This window comes from Podarcis raffonei, chromosome 2 (genome assembly GCF_027172205.1).
Source record: "Podarcis raffonei isolate rPodRaf1 chromosome 2, rPodRaf1.pri, whole genome shotgun sequence".
NCBI lineage: Eukaryota > Metazoa > Chordata > Lepidosauria > Squamata > Lacertidae > Podarcis > Podarcis raffonei.
In genome coordinates this window covers 118,004,472-118,024,701 of record NC_070603.1, presented here as the reverse complement: position 1 = coordinate 118,024,701, position 20,230 = coordinate 118,004,472, and the positions used below count along the sequence as shown (strand labels likewise).

General features: G+C 47.5%; 2 protein-coding genes across 6 annotated transcripts; one reads left to right on the top strand and one right to left on the bottom strand.

The window, feature by feature from the left end:
- Nucleotides 1-391: 391 nt before the first annotated feature.
- Nucleotides 392-11,865, bottom strand: LOC128409282 (zinc finger protein 879-like). 4 transcript variants are annotated; one of them, XM_053379630.1, is made up of 6 exons: nucleotides 11,425-11,865; nucleotides 8,512-8,633; nucleotides 6,825-6,951; nucleotides 3,036-3,131; nucleotides 2,013-2,123; nucleotides 392-1,376 (listed from the first exon to the last, which is right to left on the bottom strand). In XM_053379630.1, the coding sequence occupies exons 2-6, from the start codon at nucleotides 8,584-8,586 to the stop codon at nucleotides 709-711; spliced, it is 1,077 nt and encodes a 358-aa protein (XP_053235605.1). In that variant the 5' UTR covers nucleotides 8,587-8,633; nucleotides 11,425-11,865; the 3' UTR covers nucleotides 392-708. The 4 variants fall into 4 exon arrangements, with proteins under 4 accessions (XP_053235605.1, XP_053235603.1, XP_053235604.1 ...); XM_053379628.1 differs by having other exon boundaries at nucleotides 8,512-8,636; nucleotides 11,425-11,864; XM_053379629.1 differs by lacking the exon at nucleotides 11,425-11,865 and adding an exon at nucleotides 10,957-11,094 and having other exon boundaries at nucleotides 8,512-8,636.
- Nucleotides 11,866-13,834: 1,969 nt separating this feature from the next.
- Nucleotides 13,835-19,809, top strand: LOC128409224 (zinc finger protein 271-like). 2 transcript variants are annotated; one of them, XR_008329203.1, is made up of 2 exons: nucleotides 13,835-14,081; nucleotides 15,631-15,810. XR_008329203.1 is itself a non-coding variant. In XM_053379516.1 (2 exons), the coding sequence occupies exon 2, from the start codon at nucleotides 16,831-16,833 to the stop codon at nucleotides 18,838-18,840; it is 2,010 nt and encodes a 669-aa protein (XP_053235491.1). In that variant the 5' UTR covers nucleotides 14,011-14,081; nucleotides 16,820-16,830; the 3' UTR covers nucleotides 18,841-19,809. The 2 variants fall into 2 exon arrangements, 1 of the variants encoding a protein (XP_053235491.1); XM_053379516.1 differs by lacking the exon at nucleotides 15,631-15,810 and adding an exon at nucleotides 16,820-19,809 and having other exon boundaries at nucleotides 14,011-14,081.
- The last annotated feature ends 421 nt before the right edge of the window (nucleotides 19,810-20,230 follow it).

Below are 20,230 nucleotides of genomic sequence, written 5' to 3'. Positions count from 1 at the left end.
CCAACAGATGGCATAAAAGAGGCATAGCTGTCAACGTTTTCCCTTTTTTAAGGGAAATTTCCTTATTCCGAATAGAATTCCTAGCAAGAAAAGGGAAAAGTTGACAGCTATGAAATGGGGAGAGGAGACTTAGCTTCGCACAGGCACAGTCTCCAATTGCTTGGGAAAAACCCTGGAGGGGAGGGAACTTTCAGTCTCAGCAAGGGGGACGACCTGCCAGAGATCAGTTGCTGTGCTTATTAGGCCTGACACACCTGTGTTTATAGTGTTTTTGCTAATAAAGAGTTAACTCCAACTTGCTGAGTGTGTGTACATAGCACCTCCCAGGGCCTAGCTGCACTCCCGAGGAGGCTAGCGCATGGTGTTTTAAAAACAACAACCAGTAAACATATTTCAGTACAAAACCATCATGTATTTAATGCAAAAGTCAGAAACCCCATAAAACCACCCAGTCAAACCTTCATAACGAAACCAGATTCCTGCCCCAGGAGAAGGGCTTGCTTTCAGCACCCAAGGCAAGCCCTGCTTTTGGCAGTGATCAATGCTGCTCAGGAACTTCATAGCAGAACCAAGCACAGTGGGGCACGGCCAACAGTCAAGGGTCCAAGGAACTTGAGTCCAATAACACATTGAGGGCCACAGCTTCCCCTTGCCCCCGTAAGACAGGAATGTCCTAAGTTCATGACCGAGGTGGCCAGCCCATCTCTCTCAGGTGGATTCTCTGATGTCCTGTAAGGTTCCGCCGCTCCCTGAAACTTTCCCTGCTCCCAGAGAAGGCCCTGCCTTCTCCACCAAGTGGGTCATCTGATGCTTGGAGAAACTCGACCTGTTGCTGAAGCTGCTCCGGCACTCCAGGCAAGAATAGGACTTGTTCCCTGTGTGGATCTTCTCGTGGGCCGTCAAGCTGGAGTGGTGCTTGAAGCTTTTCCCACACTTGGAGCACACATACGGCTTCTCGCCCGTGTGGATCCTCTGGTGGTTCTTCAGGTCGACGTGTTGGCCGAAGCTCCTCCCGCACTCGGAGCACTGGTACGGCCTCTCACCCGTGTGGACCCTCTGATGGCGTGCCAGGATGGGCCTCGTGCTGTAACACTTCCAGCAAACTGGGCACCTGTGGAGCTTCTCCCTCGGAGGTTTCGTTTCCCGTGGGACGAGGAACGACTTCCACCGGTAAGTCCTCCCAGAATTGGTCCACACCTCTTCTCTTTCATCTATGAGGAGGCCTCCAGAGGCCTCACCTTTCTGCTCTAGTCTTCCCAAAGATTCCTCTTGTGTTCCTGGGTGCTCAGAACGGAGGAGTGGATCTTCAGCCTCGCCAAACATTCTTTTATTGCACAAAGAGGATGGGGAGAGACAATCCCAGCTCCAAGACTCCTCTGCAGAAGGGAGAAGAGCAGATTGCACCTTACTTGTCTCGGGGAAAAGTTTAAAAGGGAAGCTATCTCTGCCTCAGAAACATTCCCCACCCCCAAAAAAGTATCCTGCTCCCTTAAATAGCTCTTCTTCAAAAAGCTCTTGGTAACGATTACCAAAGGGACGCGGGTGGCACTGTGGGTTAAACCACAGAGCCTAGGCCTTGCTGATCTGAAGGTTGGCGGTTCGAATCCCCGCAATGGAGTGAGCTACTGCTGCTCAGTCCCTGCTCCTGCCAACCTAGCAGTTCAAAAGCACGTCAAAGTGCAAGTAGATAAATAGGTACCGCTCCAGCAGGAAGGTAAAGGGCGTTTCCGTGCGCTGCTCTGGTTCGCAAGAAGCGGCTTAGTCATGCTGGCCACATGACCCGGAAGCTGTACACCGACTCCCTCGGCCAATAAAGCAAGATGAGCGCCGCAACCCCAGAGTTGGCCACGACTGGACCTAATGGTCAGGGGTCCCTTTACCTTTACTTTAAGGATAACCAAATGATCAAGGGGATGGGTCAGCTCCCCTATGAGGAAAAATTGCAGAGTTTGGGGCTACATATGGACTTATCCCTTCTCATTTCCCCCGTAATGTTTTTAATGGGCACTTACTTGAAAAAGAAACATTATTCTGGGATCTTCTCATGAAAGTCTTGTTGGCTTCGAAGGAATAATCTTCTGGCCAAAGAGGCTTTTGCTTGATCTCACTCACCATCCCACCACCTTTTGGAAGAGAAGAACAAATATATTCACAAATGACAATTTAAAAACTTGTGAGACCGCACACACGCAGCACAACCATAGCTACTGGCTTCCAAAGCAGGTGGCCATTGTTGGGAATGGTTAGACTAATTCATGGAAGAAGATAGGTTTATAAGCCATGGCAACTAAATGGAGCTTCCCTGTTCCAAGGCAGGTTATCTCCAAATGCCGTAAGTACGTCAACAATATGGCCAGGGCTGTGGGTAGTGACGTCATCCAGCCAAGATGGCTCTCTACTCCTTTCTTTCCTTATATTCCAGCACCAAATGAACTGAATTAACACCTTTCCACTCACAACGGCACCGAGAATAAAGGTTTGTGGCTTCTGATACAACTCAGAAGTCTCACGGATCTAAAGAAAAGGACTTGCACTCTAATTTTGAATCCTGAGACTCACTTCTGTCAGCGGAGGGGGAGACCAACCAGGCAGCTGTCAATACAGCTCCAAAGAACATAAAAGGCAGGAAACTCAGTTTAGATGTCATGCCTGCTCTTAAGAGTTAAACTCTAGCTCAGATACACAAGAATACTGCTCTCTCTATGGAGCAGAAATAAAAAATATTTCAAGATAGGTCGCTGATTTCAAAAACCATTAATTGAGCAAAAGATCAGAGCATAAAGAATAAAAACCACTGTCACCAGACCAGCAATAAACTATATGGCTGAGGCTGATGGGAGATGTAGTGCAAAACATTTAGACGGCACCAAGTTGGAAAGGCTGATATATACATACTTTTAAAAACCAACCAACCCTGAGATACATGTTTTCTGGCTTTACATCTATCTTGTCAGGAAAAGAGTTCAGGAAATATGATGTTCTGACTGAACTAGGAAGATTCAAGCCTGCTGGCCACGTTCTTTGAACGGCATTACCTGAAATTCTCTCCATTTCCTTGGAGTCCTGTACACAGAGATTGTTGGTGCCTTTAGGCCTGGAAATGAGGGTCAGCTTGGGAAATAAACATCCTCCTTCAGAAGGGAAGACAAAAATACAAGTGGAATTAGGAAAAATTTACTCCTTCTGACACACTTCTCAATACCAACCTAGGTCCTAACCAGACCCTGAGATCATCTTTGGGGGCCCTTCTTCGTGTGCCTCCTCCACGAGAAATCCAGAGGGTGGCAGCACGAGAACGGGGCCTTTTCTGCAGTGGCTCCCTGTTTGTGAAAAGCTCTCCCCAGGGACATTTGCCTGGCGCCTTCATTATACACCTTTCGGCGCCAGGCAAAAACGTTCCTCTTCAACCAGGCCTGTGGCTGATGAACATTCTGTGTCCTTTTAAATGTGTTTTGTGGGAAGGAGGGATATTGGTTTATTTCAGTTTTCGTTCTCGTTTTTATTATGCATTTCGTGTTTTTATTTTGTATTTTTATGCTGTGAACTTGCCCGAGACCTTCGTATGAAAAGGTGGTATACAAAATGAAAAAACGAATAAATGCAGCTCCCAGAATTCTTTGGGGGAAGCTATGCCTGCTAAAGGGGCATAAGGGTAAAGATGGCGGCACGTGTAGATGCAGCGGCTGGTTGCTCCTTAACCCTTTATATTCTCTACACGTACGATTGTGTCGCTGCTCACCCTAGTAATAGGGTTGTCAAATTTGCAGATGACACAACCGTGATTGGGCTCATCCCTGAAAGGGAGGGTGAAACGGATTATAGAGATGAGGTGGAGCGGCTGACAGAGTGGTGCAGAGCTAACAACTTGCTCATAAATACAAGGAAGACAAAGGAGCTTGTGGTGGACTTCAGGAGACAGAAGAGCAATGTCCAGCCACTTTTGATTGATGGGGTCTGTGTGGAGAGGGTAACAACGTTCAGATTTTTGGGCATTGAATTACAAGAGGATCTGTCCTGGAGTGTCAACACAAGGGGGCTTGTGAAGAAGGCGCAGCAGAGACTACTTTTTGAGAATTCTAAGGAAAAACCATCTCCCGCAGAAACTGCTGCTTGCCTTCTATCACTGTGCCATTGAGAGCGTGCTCACTTATGGCTTATGTGTGTGGTACGGAAGCTGTACTACCCAGGACAGGATGGGGTTGTGCAGAGTTGTTAAGGCAGCAGAGAGCATTGTTGGCTGCCCACTCTCCACCTTAGAGCAGATTTATGCCACAAGGTGCCATAGGAAGGCACTGGACATAGTAAAAGATCCATCGCATCCTGGACACTGTCTCTTCGAGCTCCTGCCGTCGGGACGGAGATACAGGACGATGAAGACAAGAACGAGCCGTCTTAAGAACAGCTTCTTCTCCAGAGCGATCTCAGCCCTGAATGGGAAGCCTGGACTTTGAAAGTCATCTAATCTTCCTTGCTGTATTATACTGTATTGTTTTAATTAGTGTTTTTATGGAGCAGTCAAGTAATTTCGTTGTCCCTGAGAGGGGGCAATGACAATAAAGATATTTCTATTTTTCTATTCTAAAGGGACCCCTGACCATTAGGTCCAGTCGTGGCTGACTCTGGGGTTGCGGTGCTCATCTGGCTTTATTGGCCAAGGGAGCCGGCGTACAGCTTCCGGGTCATGTGGCCAGCATGACTAAGCCGCTTCTGGAGAACCAGAGCAGCGCATGGAAACGCCGTTCACCTTCCCACCGCAGCGGTACCTATTTATCTACTTGCACTGGTGTGCTTTCAAACTGCTAGGTTTGCAGGAGCAGGGACCGAGCAATGGGAGCTCACTCCGTCGCGGGGATTCGAACCGCCGACCTTCTGATCAGCAAGTCCTAGGCTCTGTGGTTTAAGCCACAGCGCCACCCGTGTCACAGGCTAAAGGGGCATAAGAATGCTTTAAATGCAACCCCCCTTTTTTTCTGCCTATCTGACGATATAAATTCATTCCCTAGTCTTTTGTTAATCAAAATTTTTTTATGTCTCCTTGCCACATGTGTTTCTTGTAAACAGATAATGTCCAAATTTTTCTTCCTTAGAAATTGTTCAATTTTATTTCGTTTTCTTTTATTGTTCATCCCATTTATATTCCAATTCCATAATTTAAGAGTCATATTGAAATCGAATTAAATAAATTTAATTTAAATTTAGTTATAATCTATCTTCTTTTCCTTCTTCTTCTTCTTCTACTTCCTCTTCTTCAGATCTCTTGCCCTGGTCTTCATCTTCTTCCGCCGACTCTGACTCATCTTTAGATCCTGCTCCTCCTCCTGCTCCCTTTTCCTCCTCATCTTCCACTTGCAGCTCTTTATATCTTCTCGTGAACTTCCCAATTTCTTCTGGGCTAGTCAGCCTGCGTTTCTTAGATTTGTAAAAGAAGGAGATTCCTTCTGGATACTCCCATCTAAAATCGATCTTGTTTCTCTTCAGCATCTGAACCAGCGGTTTGTAGGGGTCTCTTCGTTTCAACAACCTTATTGGTATAACTTTAAAGATAATTATATAACTTCCGTTGATATATAATCTTTTCTCTCTATTTTTTTGCAGAATCAAATTTCTCATCTCTCTGTCTTTAAACGTAATTAAACAATCACCAGGAAATTTCTTTGCCTTCGTCGTTCTTACTCTCATCCTAAATGCATTTTGTACATTTTCCCCCACTTCCTCTACTGGCAGCTCCAACCACTGTGCAATTTCTGTTATTAATCTCTCCTTAATATTTTCGTTCTGTGTTTCCGGTACTGATCTCAGCCTCAGATTAACTTCCCTCTGTCTCAATTCATTCATTGCAATTGTGTCCTTAATCTCCTCCTGAGATTATATACAGTCAAACCTTGGATCCTGAACGCCTTGATACTCGGATGTTTTGGCTCCCGAACACCGCAAACCCAGAACTGAGTGTTCTGGTTTGCGAATGTTCTTTGGAACCCAAATGTCCCATAGGGCTTCCGTGGCTTCCGATTGGTTGCAGGAGCTTCCTACAGCCAATCAGAAGCTGCACTTTGGTTTCCAAATGTTTTGAAAGTCGAACGGACTTCCGGAATGGATTCCGTTTGACTTCCAAGGTACGACTGTACAACAACAGAGAACATACAAACCTAAATAGATTAAAATTAAGCTCTATGAGTTAATACACGATAAATAATTCAAACTGCTAAAATATATAAGTTAAAGCTTTAATTGCTAATTTAAAACATATTAAGAAATTGGTGGTTAGATTCAGTCAACCTTGTCTCTTTAATTGTATAGCAGCAGCAGAAAATTTAGCCACTTTTAAGGTAATCTACAGTTCCCTGTCCTCTATTAAGTATTTCAAGTAATAATCATCAGTTCCGCTTGGGGTTTGCTGCATGATTTGAGCAATAAATACAGTGGTACCTCAGGTTAAGTACTTAATTCGTTCCGGAGGTCCGTTCTTAACCTGAAACTGTTCTTAACCTGAAGCACCACTTTAGCTAATGGGGCCTCCTGCTGCTGCCGCACCGCCAGAGCACAATTTCTGTTCTCATCCTGAAGCAAAGTTCTTAACCTGAGGTACTATTTCTGGGTTAGCGGAGTCTGTAACCTGAAGCGTATGTAACCCGAGGTACCACTGTATAGAGCGTATAACCTTGTAATAGTGACAATGTATGCAAAGCAAGTGCTCTAGCCACTGAGCTATGGCCCTTTCCTTACTCAAACTGAGAGATGGGAAAAGTAGAGCTATTATATGCTTCCTAGAGCCTTCCCAAGCCCTCTCAACACCGTTTATTGAGCAGCAAAGAAGGGATGCATACCCAGAGAGGCCCAGTTGAAGTTGTTCTCTACCATGACATCTATATAGAGAGCTCTTTGGTCCGGATCCAAAAGGGCCCATTCTTCCTCACTGAAGTGGATCGCTACGTCCTGAAAGGTCACCAAAACCTGGAAAGAAGACACAAGAACTTCGGAAGGGGCTTCATCCGAAGTCAGGTCATTGATCCGCCTAGTTCAGCAGTTTATAGACTGACCAACCAGAGGATCTCCAGGGTCCCAGGCAAAGAAATTGCATAGTACAGAGTCAGATCATCGGACCATCTATTATCTATGCCGGGGTAGTCAACAAGGTGCCCAATTAACATTTTGCTTCACTACAAATCCCATCATCCCTGTCCATTGGCCATGCTGGCTGGGGCTGATGGGAGTTGGAGTCCAAAAACAAATCCAGAGGCCACCACAATAGCTACCCCTGATCAATGCTAACTGGGTTTCAAGACAGGGCTTTTCCTGGGATGTGCTACATACAAAAGAGGTGCTCTACAATTGAGCTATATATCCCTTCCCCAAAGGACTTGATGCCTTCGCACAAGCCACACAGCTGATCCATCTAATTAATTTCATTTACTGAATTTACAGTCGCACCTCGGAAATTGAACGCCTTGCGAGTTGAATGTTTTGGCTCCCAAACGCCGCAAACCCGGAAGTGAGCGTTCCAGTTTGCGAACGTTCTTTGGAACCCGAATGTCCAATGCAGCTTAAGCAGCTTCCGATTGGCTGCAAGAGAGCTTCCTGCAGCCAATCGGAAGCCGCGCCTTGGTTTCTGAACATTTTGGAAGTCGAACGGACTTCTGGAATGGGTTCCGTTTGACTTCTGAGGTACCACTGTAAATACCGCCCTATACCCGGAGGTCTCAGTGCAGTTCACAGAACAAAATCAAAATCTAAAACCACAAAACATATAATCAAAATAAAAACAACAGCCCAATAACCCCCTCCCCAACCCCCCCCCACATTTTTAAAGGGCATAAGGTAAAGGGACCCCTGACCATTAGGTCCAGTCGTGGACGACTCTGGGGTTGCGGCACTCATCTCGCTTTACTGGCCAAGGGAGTCAGCGTACAGCATCTGGGTCATGTGGCCAGCATGACTAAGCCGCTTCTGGCAAACCAGAGCAGTGCACGGAAACGCCGTTTACCTTCCCGCTGGAGCGGTACCTATTTATCTACTTGTACTTTGAAATGCTTTCGAACTGCTAGGTTGGCAGGAGCAGGGACCGAGCAACGGGAGCTCACCCTGTTGCGGGGATTCGAACCGCCGACCTTCTGATCGGCAAGTCCTAGGCTCTGTGGTTTAACCCACAGCGCAGCATGTCTAATTAAGTATTTTCTACACTGATTGGCAGAGAATCTCCAGGTTTTGGGGTAGGGTCCTTACCAGCTTTATCTGAAGATGGCAGCAGTTGTTTATGGGAGACTCTCAAACAAAGTACTTGTGTTAGAAAATCCAACACATTCCCACTGCTCCTCTAACGAATTAAGTTCTTAACCCGAGGTACCACTGTACAATCAAAATCCAACAATTCCCATCTCTCCTCTAACTACTACACCTCACTGTCTCTCCATAGAGCTTCTCAGGAGCAGCAGGTGGGGCTAAGGCCACCTTTCATACTGAAGCGAAGGGAAATTGGTAGGTTGTCGCCCCAGAGCCAGTTGTCCCCTTGCCCACCTGAGCTGGAACCAGAGCAACTGTTGCCACACCAGCAGGAAGAGGGGCTGGCCCAGAAAGCGTCAGGGATGCCATCCTTCTGAACGCGGTGGTGAAAATGGGTTTGTTCCAGTGGTTGAGCGCTGCTGAAAGAAACAGAAGGGAGACAGCAGGAGAGGTACGCCTCGAGCATTGCTACAAAAGGGAATGAGGAAGGCAGAAGAGGCAAGCCTGAAATATTGCCATGGAATAGGAATGGGGACAACAGAAGAGGCAAGTTGCAGAGGTGAACCAGGATGGTGGAAGAGGCAAGCCTGGAATATTGCCATGGAATAGGAATGGGGACAACAGAAGAGGCAAGCTGCAGAAGTGAACCAGGATGGTGGAAGAGGCAAGCCTGAAATATTGACATAAAACAGAATGGGGACAACAGAAGAGGCAAGTTGCAGAGGTGAACCAGGATGGTGGAAGAGGCAAGCCTGAAATATTGACATAAAACAGAATGGGGACAACAGAAGAGGCAAGTTGCAGAGGTGAACCAGGATGGTGGAAGAGGCAAGCCTGAAATATTGACATAAAACAGAATGGGGACAACAGAAGAGGCAAGTTGCAGAGGTGAACCAGGATGGTGGAAGAGGCAAGCCTGAAATATTGACATAAAACAGAATGGGGACAACAGAAGAGGCAAGTTGCAGAGGTGAACCAGGATGGTGGAAGAGGCAAGCCTGAAATATTGACATAAAACAGAATGGGGACAACAGAAGAGGCAAGTTGCAGAGGTGAACCAGGATGGTGGAAGAGGCAAGCCTGAAATATTGACATAAAACAGAATGGGGACAACAGAAGAGGCAAGTTGCAGAGGTGAACCAGGATGGTGGAAGAGGCAAGCCTGAAATATTGACATAAAACAGAATGGGGACAACAGAAGAGGCAAGCTGCAGAAGTGAACCAGGATGGTGGAAGCCTCTGTTTTTCTGGCTCATACAGGCATCTTAGGAACCCATGACCTTGTAACTTTCTCCACACATCCCCCGAGCCACACCTGGGTCACATGCCCACAATTTATTCAACTCTTGACACAAACAGCGAGGTGTCATCCCGAATGGCGATTTACAGTATTTACACCATGTCATTATATTTCAAATGCCCCTACAGATTCTTGGCTCTCCTCTTGCATTGCAAATCCTCTAAGTAACCCTCCAGAACCCCCATTTCTTTTCAACAGAGCTATTAAGCATGTTTTAATAAAATGCCTTAAAATCAGAATTATAGCATTACAAGGGATCCAAAGGGATCCCAACCCCCTGCAATGTCATGAATGTCCGTCTGCTCATTCCCCAATCCTGTAAACCTACAATAAGCCTGCCATTCTCTCAGAGGCTGCCTCCTCGCAGTGCTGCTGTGCTTTTGACAGCTTCATAACAGGCAGAAATGCTTCAGGTGAAGCTTTCCCCCAACATATAGAAACAGTGAGCAGTTTCTGTTTTTTAAAAAATTTAGAGCTGCAAACTCCACCTTCCCCAAATTCTGGAAGTTTTGCCGTAGAGGTCCCATCAGCCCTGGTTGGCGTGGAGGTTGATGGGAGTTGTAGCGCCATCTGGGACTGATGGGAGTTGTAGTCCAAAAAATTTAGAGAGTGTACCAAGTTGGGGGAGCTTTCTCTAAATCCATTTCTTTGCAAAGTGAATTATGGTTGCCACATTTGTTCTGGCATGGCAAAGTCACTCTGTGCTGGTTTGTTTAGCAATTTGGTTTAAGAATACAGTGGTACCTCGGGTTAAGTACTTAATTCGTTCCAGAGGTCCGTTCTTAACCTGAAACTGTTCTTAACCTGAAGCACCACTTTAGCTAATGGGGCCTCCTGCTGCCGCCGCGCCGCCGGAGCACGATTTCTGTTCCCATCCTGAAGCAAAGTTCTTAACCCGAGGTACTATTTCTGGTGCTGGAGGAGACTCTTGAGAGTCCCATGGACTGCAAAAGATCAAACCGATCCATTCTTTAGGAAATCAGCCCTGAGTGCTCACTGGAAGGACAGATCCTGAAGCTGAGACTCCAGTACTTTGGCCACCTCATAAGAAGAGAAGACTCCCTGGAAAAGACCCTGATGTTGGGAAAGATAGAGGGCACAAGGAGAAGGGGACGACAGAGGACGAGATGGTTGGACAGTGTTCTCGAAGCTACCAGCATGAGTTTGACCAAACTGCAGGAGGCAGTGGAAGACAGAAGTGCCTGGTGTGCTCTGGTCCATGGGGTCACGAAGAGTCGGACACGACTAAACGACTAAACAACAACAACTATTTCTGGGTTAGTGGAGTCTGTAACCTGAAGCGTATGTAACCCGAGGTACCACTGTAAAAGGAAAACTCCCCTGCCTAAATCCAGGTTTGGGGCACCAACTGCAGCTTCCTGAAAGGCATGCAGAATTAGGAAATTGAGAGTAGAACAACGCCTGCCACCTGGGCTCACCAAAATACCAAATAAATCCAGCTAGGCGTGCTCCACTTTCGCTTGCCTCGCTCTTATTTCATAGAATGACAGAATCATAGAGTTGGAAGGGGTCCCAAGGATCATCCAAACCAACGCCCTGCAGTGCAGGAATCTCAAAACGCCCCCCCCCCATTTGAAACCATACAAGAGACCTTGCTTGTGCCAGAAGCCAATTGTTTAGTCGCAGGCTAGAACCTGAAGGCTTCAGCACCGCCCAGCCCTGCAAATTGCCAGGCGATAAAGGAGAGCTGTTCCCGGCTCATGTGCAGAGCGCTGTTCGATTCCCACCCACGTCTCGCTCGCGAGTGAGCCTTGCATGGGGCGTAGACTTTCGGGGATGATCGGGATTACAGAAAATAGATCTCCCGCTCCCTTAAAAACAACCCTCCGCTCTGTGATCTGCCCCGCCTGCCCGGTGCCCGATCCCTTTCTCTCCCCAGGATCTACCTCCGCTTCCTTCCTCGCCCCTCGTGGCGCAGGGCAGCGGGCGTCTTGTTCCACGCAGTGTCTCCCCGGGGTTGGCCTCCGCCTGCCCCCCGGCTACCCTCGGGGAAATCGAGACCACAAAGGAGCTGGAGGAGGAAGAGGAGAAGAAGTCACCGAAGCCCCGAGCCGCTCTGTTATGGATGAGATTCCTGCATTGCAGGGGGTTGGGCTAGATGACCACCAGGGATCCCCGCTCCCAAGTCTACAGTTCTGTGCCGCGCTTAAAACAGCTGCTTCAGGCTTCCGGTTCCCAGCTTCCGCCTCATCTTTGGCCATCCTGCTTCCGGAGAGGGGAGTTGGCTGGAGGAGGAAGAGGAGCGCAGGAGCTGCCTTGCCACCGACCTCTGAATGCTTTCCAAGCCGCAGCTCAGAGCAGCGCCGCCTATCTCCTGCGCATAAGCATGAAACTCTGGAAGGGACCCCTGGGCATCATCCAGTCCACCCCCTGCAATGCAGGAATATGCAGCTTTCCTCTTGCAACCTTGGCATGATCAGCACCATGCTCTAAGCGGCTATCCTCTACCTCGCCGGCTGTTTTGTGGCTGGTTCCTGGGAGGGGATTTGGTGAGTCCATAGGCAGGGAGTCCCAAAGTGTAGGTGCTGCCACACTAAAAGATCAATTTCCTTAATCCAGTTCACCGGTAATTTATTAGGGACTTTCCATCACTAGCTGCAAACTGTGGTTGCAGGTGAAAAATATAAGATCTCCTTCACCAGGCCCAGCTCTTGAATGTTCTCAGCCCGGACACTGAGATCCAGCGCCGAGGGCCTTGTGGCGGTTCCCTCATTGCGAGAAGTGAGGTTACAGGGAACCAGACAGAGGGCCTTCTCGGTAGTGGCACCTGCCCTGTGGAACACCCTCCCTTCAGATCTGAAGGAAATAAGCAGCTATCCTATCTTTAAAAGACATCTGAACGCAGCCCTGTTTAGGGAAGTTTTTAATATTTAATGCTGTACTGTTTTTAACATTTGATTGGGAGCCGCCCAGATTGGCTGGGGAGACTCAGCCAGATGGGCGGGGTATAAATAAATTATTATTATTATTATGTATTATTATTCTCTCGACTTCAGTCTGGCTCCAACCGGAAACCCACACCCAAGATAACAGATCCTGCAGCTGCTCATCGCAGTACAGTCCCTTGACTGTCTTGGAAAGGTCTTATATTATTGAAGACAGACAAAAAGCAGTCTTATTGTTGCTGATTCCTGCATCGCAGGGGGTTAGACTACATGCCCCTTAGGATTCCGTCCAACTCTACAGTTCTATTATTCTATTATTCGTTAATTCATCACCTTCCATGCAGACTCCCTTGAAATGTGTTGGACGCTCATTCACTGGAGGTTTTTAAACAGAGGCTGGGTGGCAATCTGTCAGTGATTCCTTATCTGAGATACCTGTGTGACAGAGGGTTGGACTAGAGGACCTTCGGAGAGTCCCATTCAAAACACTACTATGATTCTATACAATCATCTCAGCTGTACTCTTACATTTGTATAGAAGGGAACTATTTCTGGCAGCATATTGGAGATGTAATAAAGATAATGCTTCTTCGATACATATGTTTATGCAATATCCTATGCTTATGAAGTTTTGGGAGAAAGTCCCTGATTGTTATATTATAAATATTACTTTTTTGGCACGGGGGGGGGGGCGGGGTAGTACTGTCAGAGGATAACATTATTTTAAATTACGTTGGATTTGACAACCTGTCAACGTAAATGGTTTTGCTGCGCCCTCGCTATGGCTAAAAGACTGAGTCAGTGGAATGGTAAATCTATAGTCCCCTTTATTCTGACAACTCTTGCAACAGACAGACAGATAGCTTATAGACACAGATTGTGTCTGGACAAATAGAATGACATTTGGAATACATTTATTAAAAAATACAGTGGGTTAAATAGATAGATAGATAATTTATTACAGTCGGAGACCAGCTTATAAAACACACTTGGGGGTACAATCCCAGAAAGAAAACGAACAGTTAAAACAATGTACAACAATAAATTATAAATTTATAAATGTGATAAGCATATAGACACTTAAAACTTTAAGTTAAGCTACCGCATAGATATGACCCAGAGTCACCCATGGAAACGAGTTTGGGGGTTTTCTTCACGAACTAGTTTGAGTCGGGGGATGGTCTGCGCCTACAGATCTGTACACAGTGGGTTACAAATAAATGTATATGTATTAGAATAATAATTTCACTCATATACCTTTGTATTATGGAATTGTAGTGGTTGTTTCTTTTAATGCTCCTTTTCCTTTTTTCGCGTTATTTCGCTCAATCGAAATGTTTTCAATAAAACAGAGTTAAAATAAATAAACCAGCAGCAACATCATACTAAACGAACACTCAGGGCAAAGCTCCATGGTGCTGATGGGAGGGCACCAGCTTGGGGAAGGCTGCATCGTGGCATCTTACGTTGGCAGCCTTTCAGCTGTCACAAGACTCTGAAAATGCTTCTCCCACCCCACCGCCTTCCCCGCCTCCCGTTAAAAGGGTTAAGGAGAGCGAGCCTTCGTTCCTAGAGAGGGCGCGAGAGCCTCTTCCGGCTTCGCTCAACCTTGGCTGGAGGACCCGAGAGAGCAGGGCAGCTGGTGGGCGGTGATGTCGGTGAGTGTGAAAAGCGCCCGCTTTCGGGTTCAGCAGAGCCCTTCGTCAGGCTGGAGGCTAAGCAGAGCAAGGGGCAGAGGAGAGAGGAGAGGGGTGGGGGAAAGGCCCTGGCAATGTTGCGGCCACAAAGCCCGCATTTAATGCACTTAATCCCAGTCTTCTATGGGGAGGAGACTGCAAGCTCAGTTGGGTAAGGGCGTAGTAGTTTGCTCTGCAAGTTTCAGGTTACACCCAGGGCTGCTGGGAGAAAAGAACACACAATGGCTGACTCCTCGTTTGTTTTAAAATTTATATAGATAAAATAGATAAATAAAATTGACTTGTCTCCACAGCCCCAGATGGAAATCTGCAATCTCCTCCAACCCTCCCTCTTAAAGCTGTTACTAAATACTATATTTAATAACGCACACCTTCTTGTTTGCTTAGCAGGCAGTCTCTTGACAGCAGAAAGCGGAAAGGTTGGCCTCTGTTTTCCGATATTTTGGTTGTTGTGTCCAAATCGATGCCTTGCTATGTGGATCGTTTGAGAGGTCTTGGGATCGCTTCCAGACTTTCACTATTTTTGAGTGTTTGGGGGATTAAGCCACATCGGTACAGCCAATAGAGGTTTCCCAACTGACTTCACTGGCTCAAAGCGCAGCAAAATTTTTACAGTGCAGGGAGGAAACAGCAAAGTCATCAATTTTCTCATCTGAAATTGAAGTTTTTTTGTGGGGGCGGGAATGCAGATGAAAACACAGACATTCATAATTCAACAGCAACAACAATCTCTTCTTAAGATTTGGAAACATGCATTGTCACTCAATATTGACCTTATTCTTTGTTTCCATTTGGCAGAAGCATTCCCCATGAAGAATATTGATTTATGATTATACCCTGCAGAGAGAGGGTAATATTTTCAGGCAATGCATTGATTTTTGGAGGGGAAAAGAAGAGAGAGGAGGACCTTTAAAAGAAAAATATCTGCTTCAGATGGGAATTCCCTGAAGGGATTTCCTTTACTTATAAAGGCAAAAAACAGAGGTGTGTAGATTTAGACAGAACTACAGTCATACCTCGGGTTAAATGTGCTTCAGGTTGAGTGTTTTCAGGTTACGCTCCGTGGTGACCCGGAAGTAACGGAATGCGTTACTTCCGGGTTGCACCGCTCGCGCATGCGCACTCAAAATGACATCATGCACATGCGCGGAAGCAGCGAATCGTGACCCGCGCACGTGCAGAAGCGGGTTGCGTTCGCTTCAGGATGCAAACAGGGCTCCAGAACGGATCCCGTTCGCATTCAGAGGTACCACTGTACGGAAAACAGATTAAAAAGAAGGGAAATTACCAATTGCTTTTTTTATATATGATGTCCAACTTCCCCTCCCATCAGGGCAACAGTCAAAGCTTTCCCCCAAAGGATCCTGGGAACTGTAGTTTGTTAAGCATCCTCAGAGTTCGTAGGAGTCCCCTCCCCATATTTTCCTCACAGAGCTATAATTTCCAGAGTGGTCCCCTTTCCTTTTCTGCACCTCTTTACTGAACAAGATCTCTGCTGCTCTGTTGCTAGGTTCTGAGTCCGCAGAAGCAAGAAAAAATGAATCTCCCCGAGACAGAGGACGCTCTTCAAGACACTTGGCAGGGATTGCTCTTTCAGGATATCAAGCAAGAGGCCGATGATGGAGCTGCCACCTTCTCAGGCAAGGATCCTCTTTGCTTGATTTGCCCTCTCATCCTATCCTGGGCCTCCCCCCCCCCCAATTTGACCCCAAATTTGACCACTTTGGGAAACTGTGCTCTAGAGATGGGGAACGACAGAAATTCTGCTGTTAATCACCATGATTACTGGTCATTTACAGATCTAATCGCCATGAATTTAGAGTCACACATACCCTGGTTGGTTTGTTTTTAAAGCCGGAGATTATTTAATTATTTGATATATTTATTATCCCACCTTTCCACCACGGCAGCTTACAGGTCAGTACAACCAAACCTCGACTCCTGAACGGCTCTGTTTTCAAACGTTTTGGCTCCCGAATGCTGAAAACCCGGAAGTAAATGCTCCAGTTTTCTAATGTTTTTCGGAAGCCAATCGTCCGACGCGGCTTCCGCTTGAGTGCAGGAAGCTCTTGCAACCAATCGGAAGCCGTGCCTTGGTTGTCGGACGTTTCAGAGGTCAAATGGGCTTCCAGAATGGATTATGTTCAACAACCTGAGTTTTGACTGTATCAAATACAAAGAAGTAAAACTATCCTGACAAAAAACAATAGTTTAATGTACATTGAAACACATTTAAAACCAGGCTTAAGATGCAGTTTGCCCTGACAGAGGCCTAGGGGTCTGCATCACCTGCACCTTGGTTTTCAAAAGCCTGGATTAATAGGAAGACCTTAGGATAACAATAAGGAAGGCAGTTTAACATCTCCTGAGAGGGAATTCCACAGTGTGGGGGCTGCCACAGAAAAGGCTCTGTGCTTCTGACAGAGAGAATGGCCTCACCTGAGGATCTCAGCACCCAGGCAAGTTCGTGTAGGGAGCTATGATGTTTCAGGTGGGGCTTCCAAGCACATTTCAAAGGCAGCCCCACATAGAGCAGGTTACAGTCGTCCAACTGGGATGTAATTCAGCACAGTGGCCGTTTGCATGCAGCTGCTCCTAGTGTGTAGCCAGACCTCCTTGCTTCCTTCCTTCCTTTTTCTTCCCCTCCATCTCTCTCCAAAAAAAAGACACACATTGCAATTCTGTTCTTATTCCAGCAGATGACGCGTGGATGTGTGGAAATGAGCCAAATCAGGCTGGAAATCCTGCGGAAGTGGAACCACATGCGATGCTACTGAGAGGAGCGGAACAGAATTTATCTTGGAGCCCCAATCTGGGAGATGAAGCCTCTGAGAGCCAGCAGGGAAACTGCCTAGCAGAAGAGGAGGACAACTTGATTGATCACCAGGGCAGGTACGAGGAACTGGAGGACAGAATATTCCAGCAGGGTCTCCCCGAGGATCAGCACGAAAAAGGACCCCTTGGGTGTGTAAAAGTCTTGAGGGAGACGTCTGATCTTCTGGCACATGGAGTAATCCAAGCCAACAGAGCTCTGTTCAAATGCCCAGATTGTGGCCAAAACTTTAACAATAGATCGGTCCTCATTAAACATCAGAGGATCCACACGGGAGAGAAGCCTTTCAAGTGCTCCGTTTGTGGGAAGGGCTTCCGCCAACACTCTCACCTTGTGAACCACGAGAGAATCCACACCGGAGAGAAACCGTACAGCTGTCCCAGCTGCGGGAAAAACTTTGGTGACCCCTCGCACCTCATCAGGCACAAGAGGACCCACATGAGAGAGAGGCCGTACAAGTGCTTGGTGTGTGGAAAGAGTTTCTGCACAGGGAACGAGCTTCTTATGCATGAGAGAATCCACACGAGCAAGAAGCCGTGCCAGTGCGCTGCCTGTGGGCAAAGCTTCACCAGGATGTCGGTCCTCATTAGCCACCAGAGGATGCATACAGGGGAGAAGCCACACAAATGCTCCGAGTGCGAGAAGTGCTTCCAATACAATTCGCAGCTCGCAAAACATCAGAGAATCCACACAGGAGAGAAGCCCTACGAATGCTCCGAGTGCGGGAAGTGCTTCCGGCAGCATTCCCAGCTCGTGAACCACCAGGGCATCCACACGGGCGAGAAGCCCTACAAATGCCCCGAGTGCGGGAAGTGCTTCCGGCAGCAGTCGCAACTTGTGAAACACCAGAGAATCCACACGGGAGAGAAGCCCTACAAGTGCGCGGAGTGCGGAAAATGCTTCCGGCAGCACTCTCAGCTCGGGAGCCACCAGAGAATCCACACAGGGGAGAGGCCATATGCGTGTTCAGATTGTGGGAGGGCCTTCAGCGACCCGTCTCACCTCAACAGACACAAAAGAACCCATACCGGAGAGAAACCTTGCGAGTGCTCTGTTTGCGGGAAGAGCTTTAGCACCAGTGCCTATCTTACTACTCACATGAGAATCCACACAGGAGAGAAACCGTATCAGTGCTCAGAGTGTGGGAAAAGCTTCAACCACAACTCAGGTCTCCTTGCCCATGAGAGAATCCACAGGGGAGAGAAACCATATAAATGCCCGGAATGTGGCCAAAGCTTTAGCAGCAGATCAGTCCTCATTAAACATCAGAGAATCCACACGGGAGAGAAACCTTTCAAATGCTCTATTTGTGGGAAGGACTTCCGCCAGCACTCGCAGCTCATGAACCATGAGAGAACCCACACGGGGGAGAAACCCTTTAGCTGCCCCGACTGCGGGAAAAGCTTCGGAGACCCCTCACACCTGATCAGGCACAAGAGGACCCACACACGAGACAGGCCGTACAAATGCCTGGCTTGTGGGAAGAGCTTTTGCACAGGGAACGAGCTACTCGTGCACGAAAGGACCCACACGAGCGACAGGCCGTGTCGGTGCTCAGAATGCGGGAAGTGCTTCCGGAGGAGGTCGGCCCTTATCAGTCACCAGAGAATCCACACGGGAGAAAAGCCCTACAAATGCTCCGAGTGCGGGAAGTGCTTCCGAGAGCGCTCCCCGCTTGTGAAACACCAGAGAATCCACACAGGGGAGAAACCGTACACGTGTTTGGAGTGTGGGAAATGCTTCCGTCAGCTCTCGCAGCTTGTGAACCACCGGAGAATCCACACGGGGGAGAGGCCGTTCGTGTGTCCCGAATGTGGGCGGAACTTCAGCGACCCCTCGCACCTCTTCAGGCACAAGAAAATCCACCTAGCACGAGAAACCTTGTAAAGGTTTGCATCATCTGCCTTCTTCCTCATCTGAGAATCCAAATCATTGAGTTAGGAGAGAAACCGTATCAGCAATCCGAGAGTGCAGGGTAAAAGCTTCAACCACGTTTATGGCTCCGCAGCAGAGAGAAACTGTACAAAGGCACAGATTGCAGGAAAAGCTTCCATGGTGGCTGACGGATCATCGCACACAGGAAAGCAAAAACGGTGCAGAAACAAGATTACAGGGGCAGATTTTTTTAGCCAGGCTGAGCTAGTTTCTCACCAGAGCAGGGTTGGTCCCAAAACTGTCCACCTCCAGCAAACACTTAAAAGGGCTGAAACTTACTTAACCCACCAGCAACAAACGAGAGGCCCACCGGTCACAAGGTGCGAGGGCAGAGCCAGTCGCAAAATGGTGGCAGATCTGAGATGAAGTTCAGCACAATCAGCTGAAAACCACTGCTCCCTGATCTCCGTTTCTAAATTCTTTGCCTTAGCAATTTCCTCGTGACACAGAGTTCCACAGTTCAGCTTTCCTCAAGCTGTGAGCAGCATCATGTAAGTATCATGATAGCTTTGTTTTAGGCAGAATTTTGCTCTAAGTGGAGAAATCAAATTATTTTATGTTTCCTTTCTCTCCATGCACCTCTCACAAGTACTTTTATTCATCTCCTGCTATTTCTTCTCCTTTCCTCCCTTCACCGTTCCCTATGCCCACTCCAAGCTGCCAGTTTCTTTCATTCCTCCTGTAACAGCTTTCTTTCTTTTTTCCTTTCATTGCTATTCTCAGGTGTGTGGGGATTTCTTACGGGAAGGGCGAAATATTATTATTGTTATTTGAAATATTAACCTTTGAATATTTGATTTCCCTTAATATTTCCTCTGGCCGTTTCCCTCCAGAGGAAGGAGATCTTCATTTCTTCCTGCTCCTCTAAATTTCTGTCTCCCAGGAAACTTGACCCGGTGTGCAATAAAATTATGGTGCTGACATTGGTCCAACAGTTTGGGAACCAGGCAGGCGAGTGAGGAGAAAGCACTGGGCAGGTGATGGTGCTGAGCTCCACCTGAGAGTGGATTGAGATTCCTGGCCCGCTGTTTTAAGAAATAAGGTTTGCCCATGGGCAAAAGAAGCCTGATGGACTATTCCAAGTTTAATGAACACCTGTTTACACACAGAACATAGGAATAGCCTGCTGGATCAAGCCAGGGGCCCATCTAGTCCAGCATTCTGTTCTCACAGTGGCCAACCAGATGCCTCAGTGGGAAGCTGGCTAGCAGGACTGATAAAACGGTCCCTAAATCAGTGGGTGGCACTGTGGTCTAAACCACTGAGCCTCTTGAGCTTGCCAATCCTAAAGTTGGTAGTTTGAATCCCCATGACGGGGTGAGCTCCCGTTACTCTGCCCCAG

Coding starts and splice junctions, on each gene's coding strand:
- LOC128409282 (XM_053379630.1), bottom strand. CDS start 8,586: ATGGCATCCCTGACGCTTTCTGGGCCAGCCCCTCTTCCTGCTGGTGTG. Junction 3,132..6,824: donor CTTCAACTGGGCCTCTCTGG/GTATGCATCCCT, acceptor TCCCTTCTGAAG/GAGGATGTTTATTTCCCAAG. Junction 1,377..2,012: donor GAATAATGTTTCTTTTTCAA/GTAAGTGCCCAT, acceptor TCCCTTCTGCAG/AGGAGTCTTGGAGCTGGGAT.
- LOC128409224 (XM_053379516.1), top strand. CDS start 16,831: ATGTGTGGAAATGAGCCAAATCAGGCTGGAAATCCTGCGGAAGTGGAA.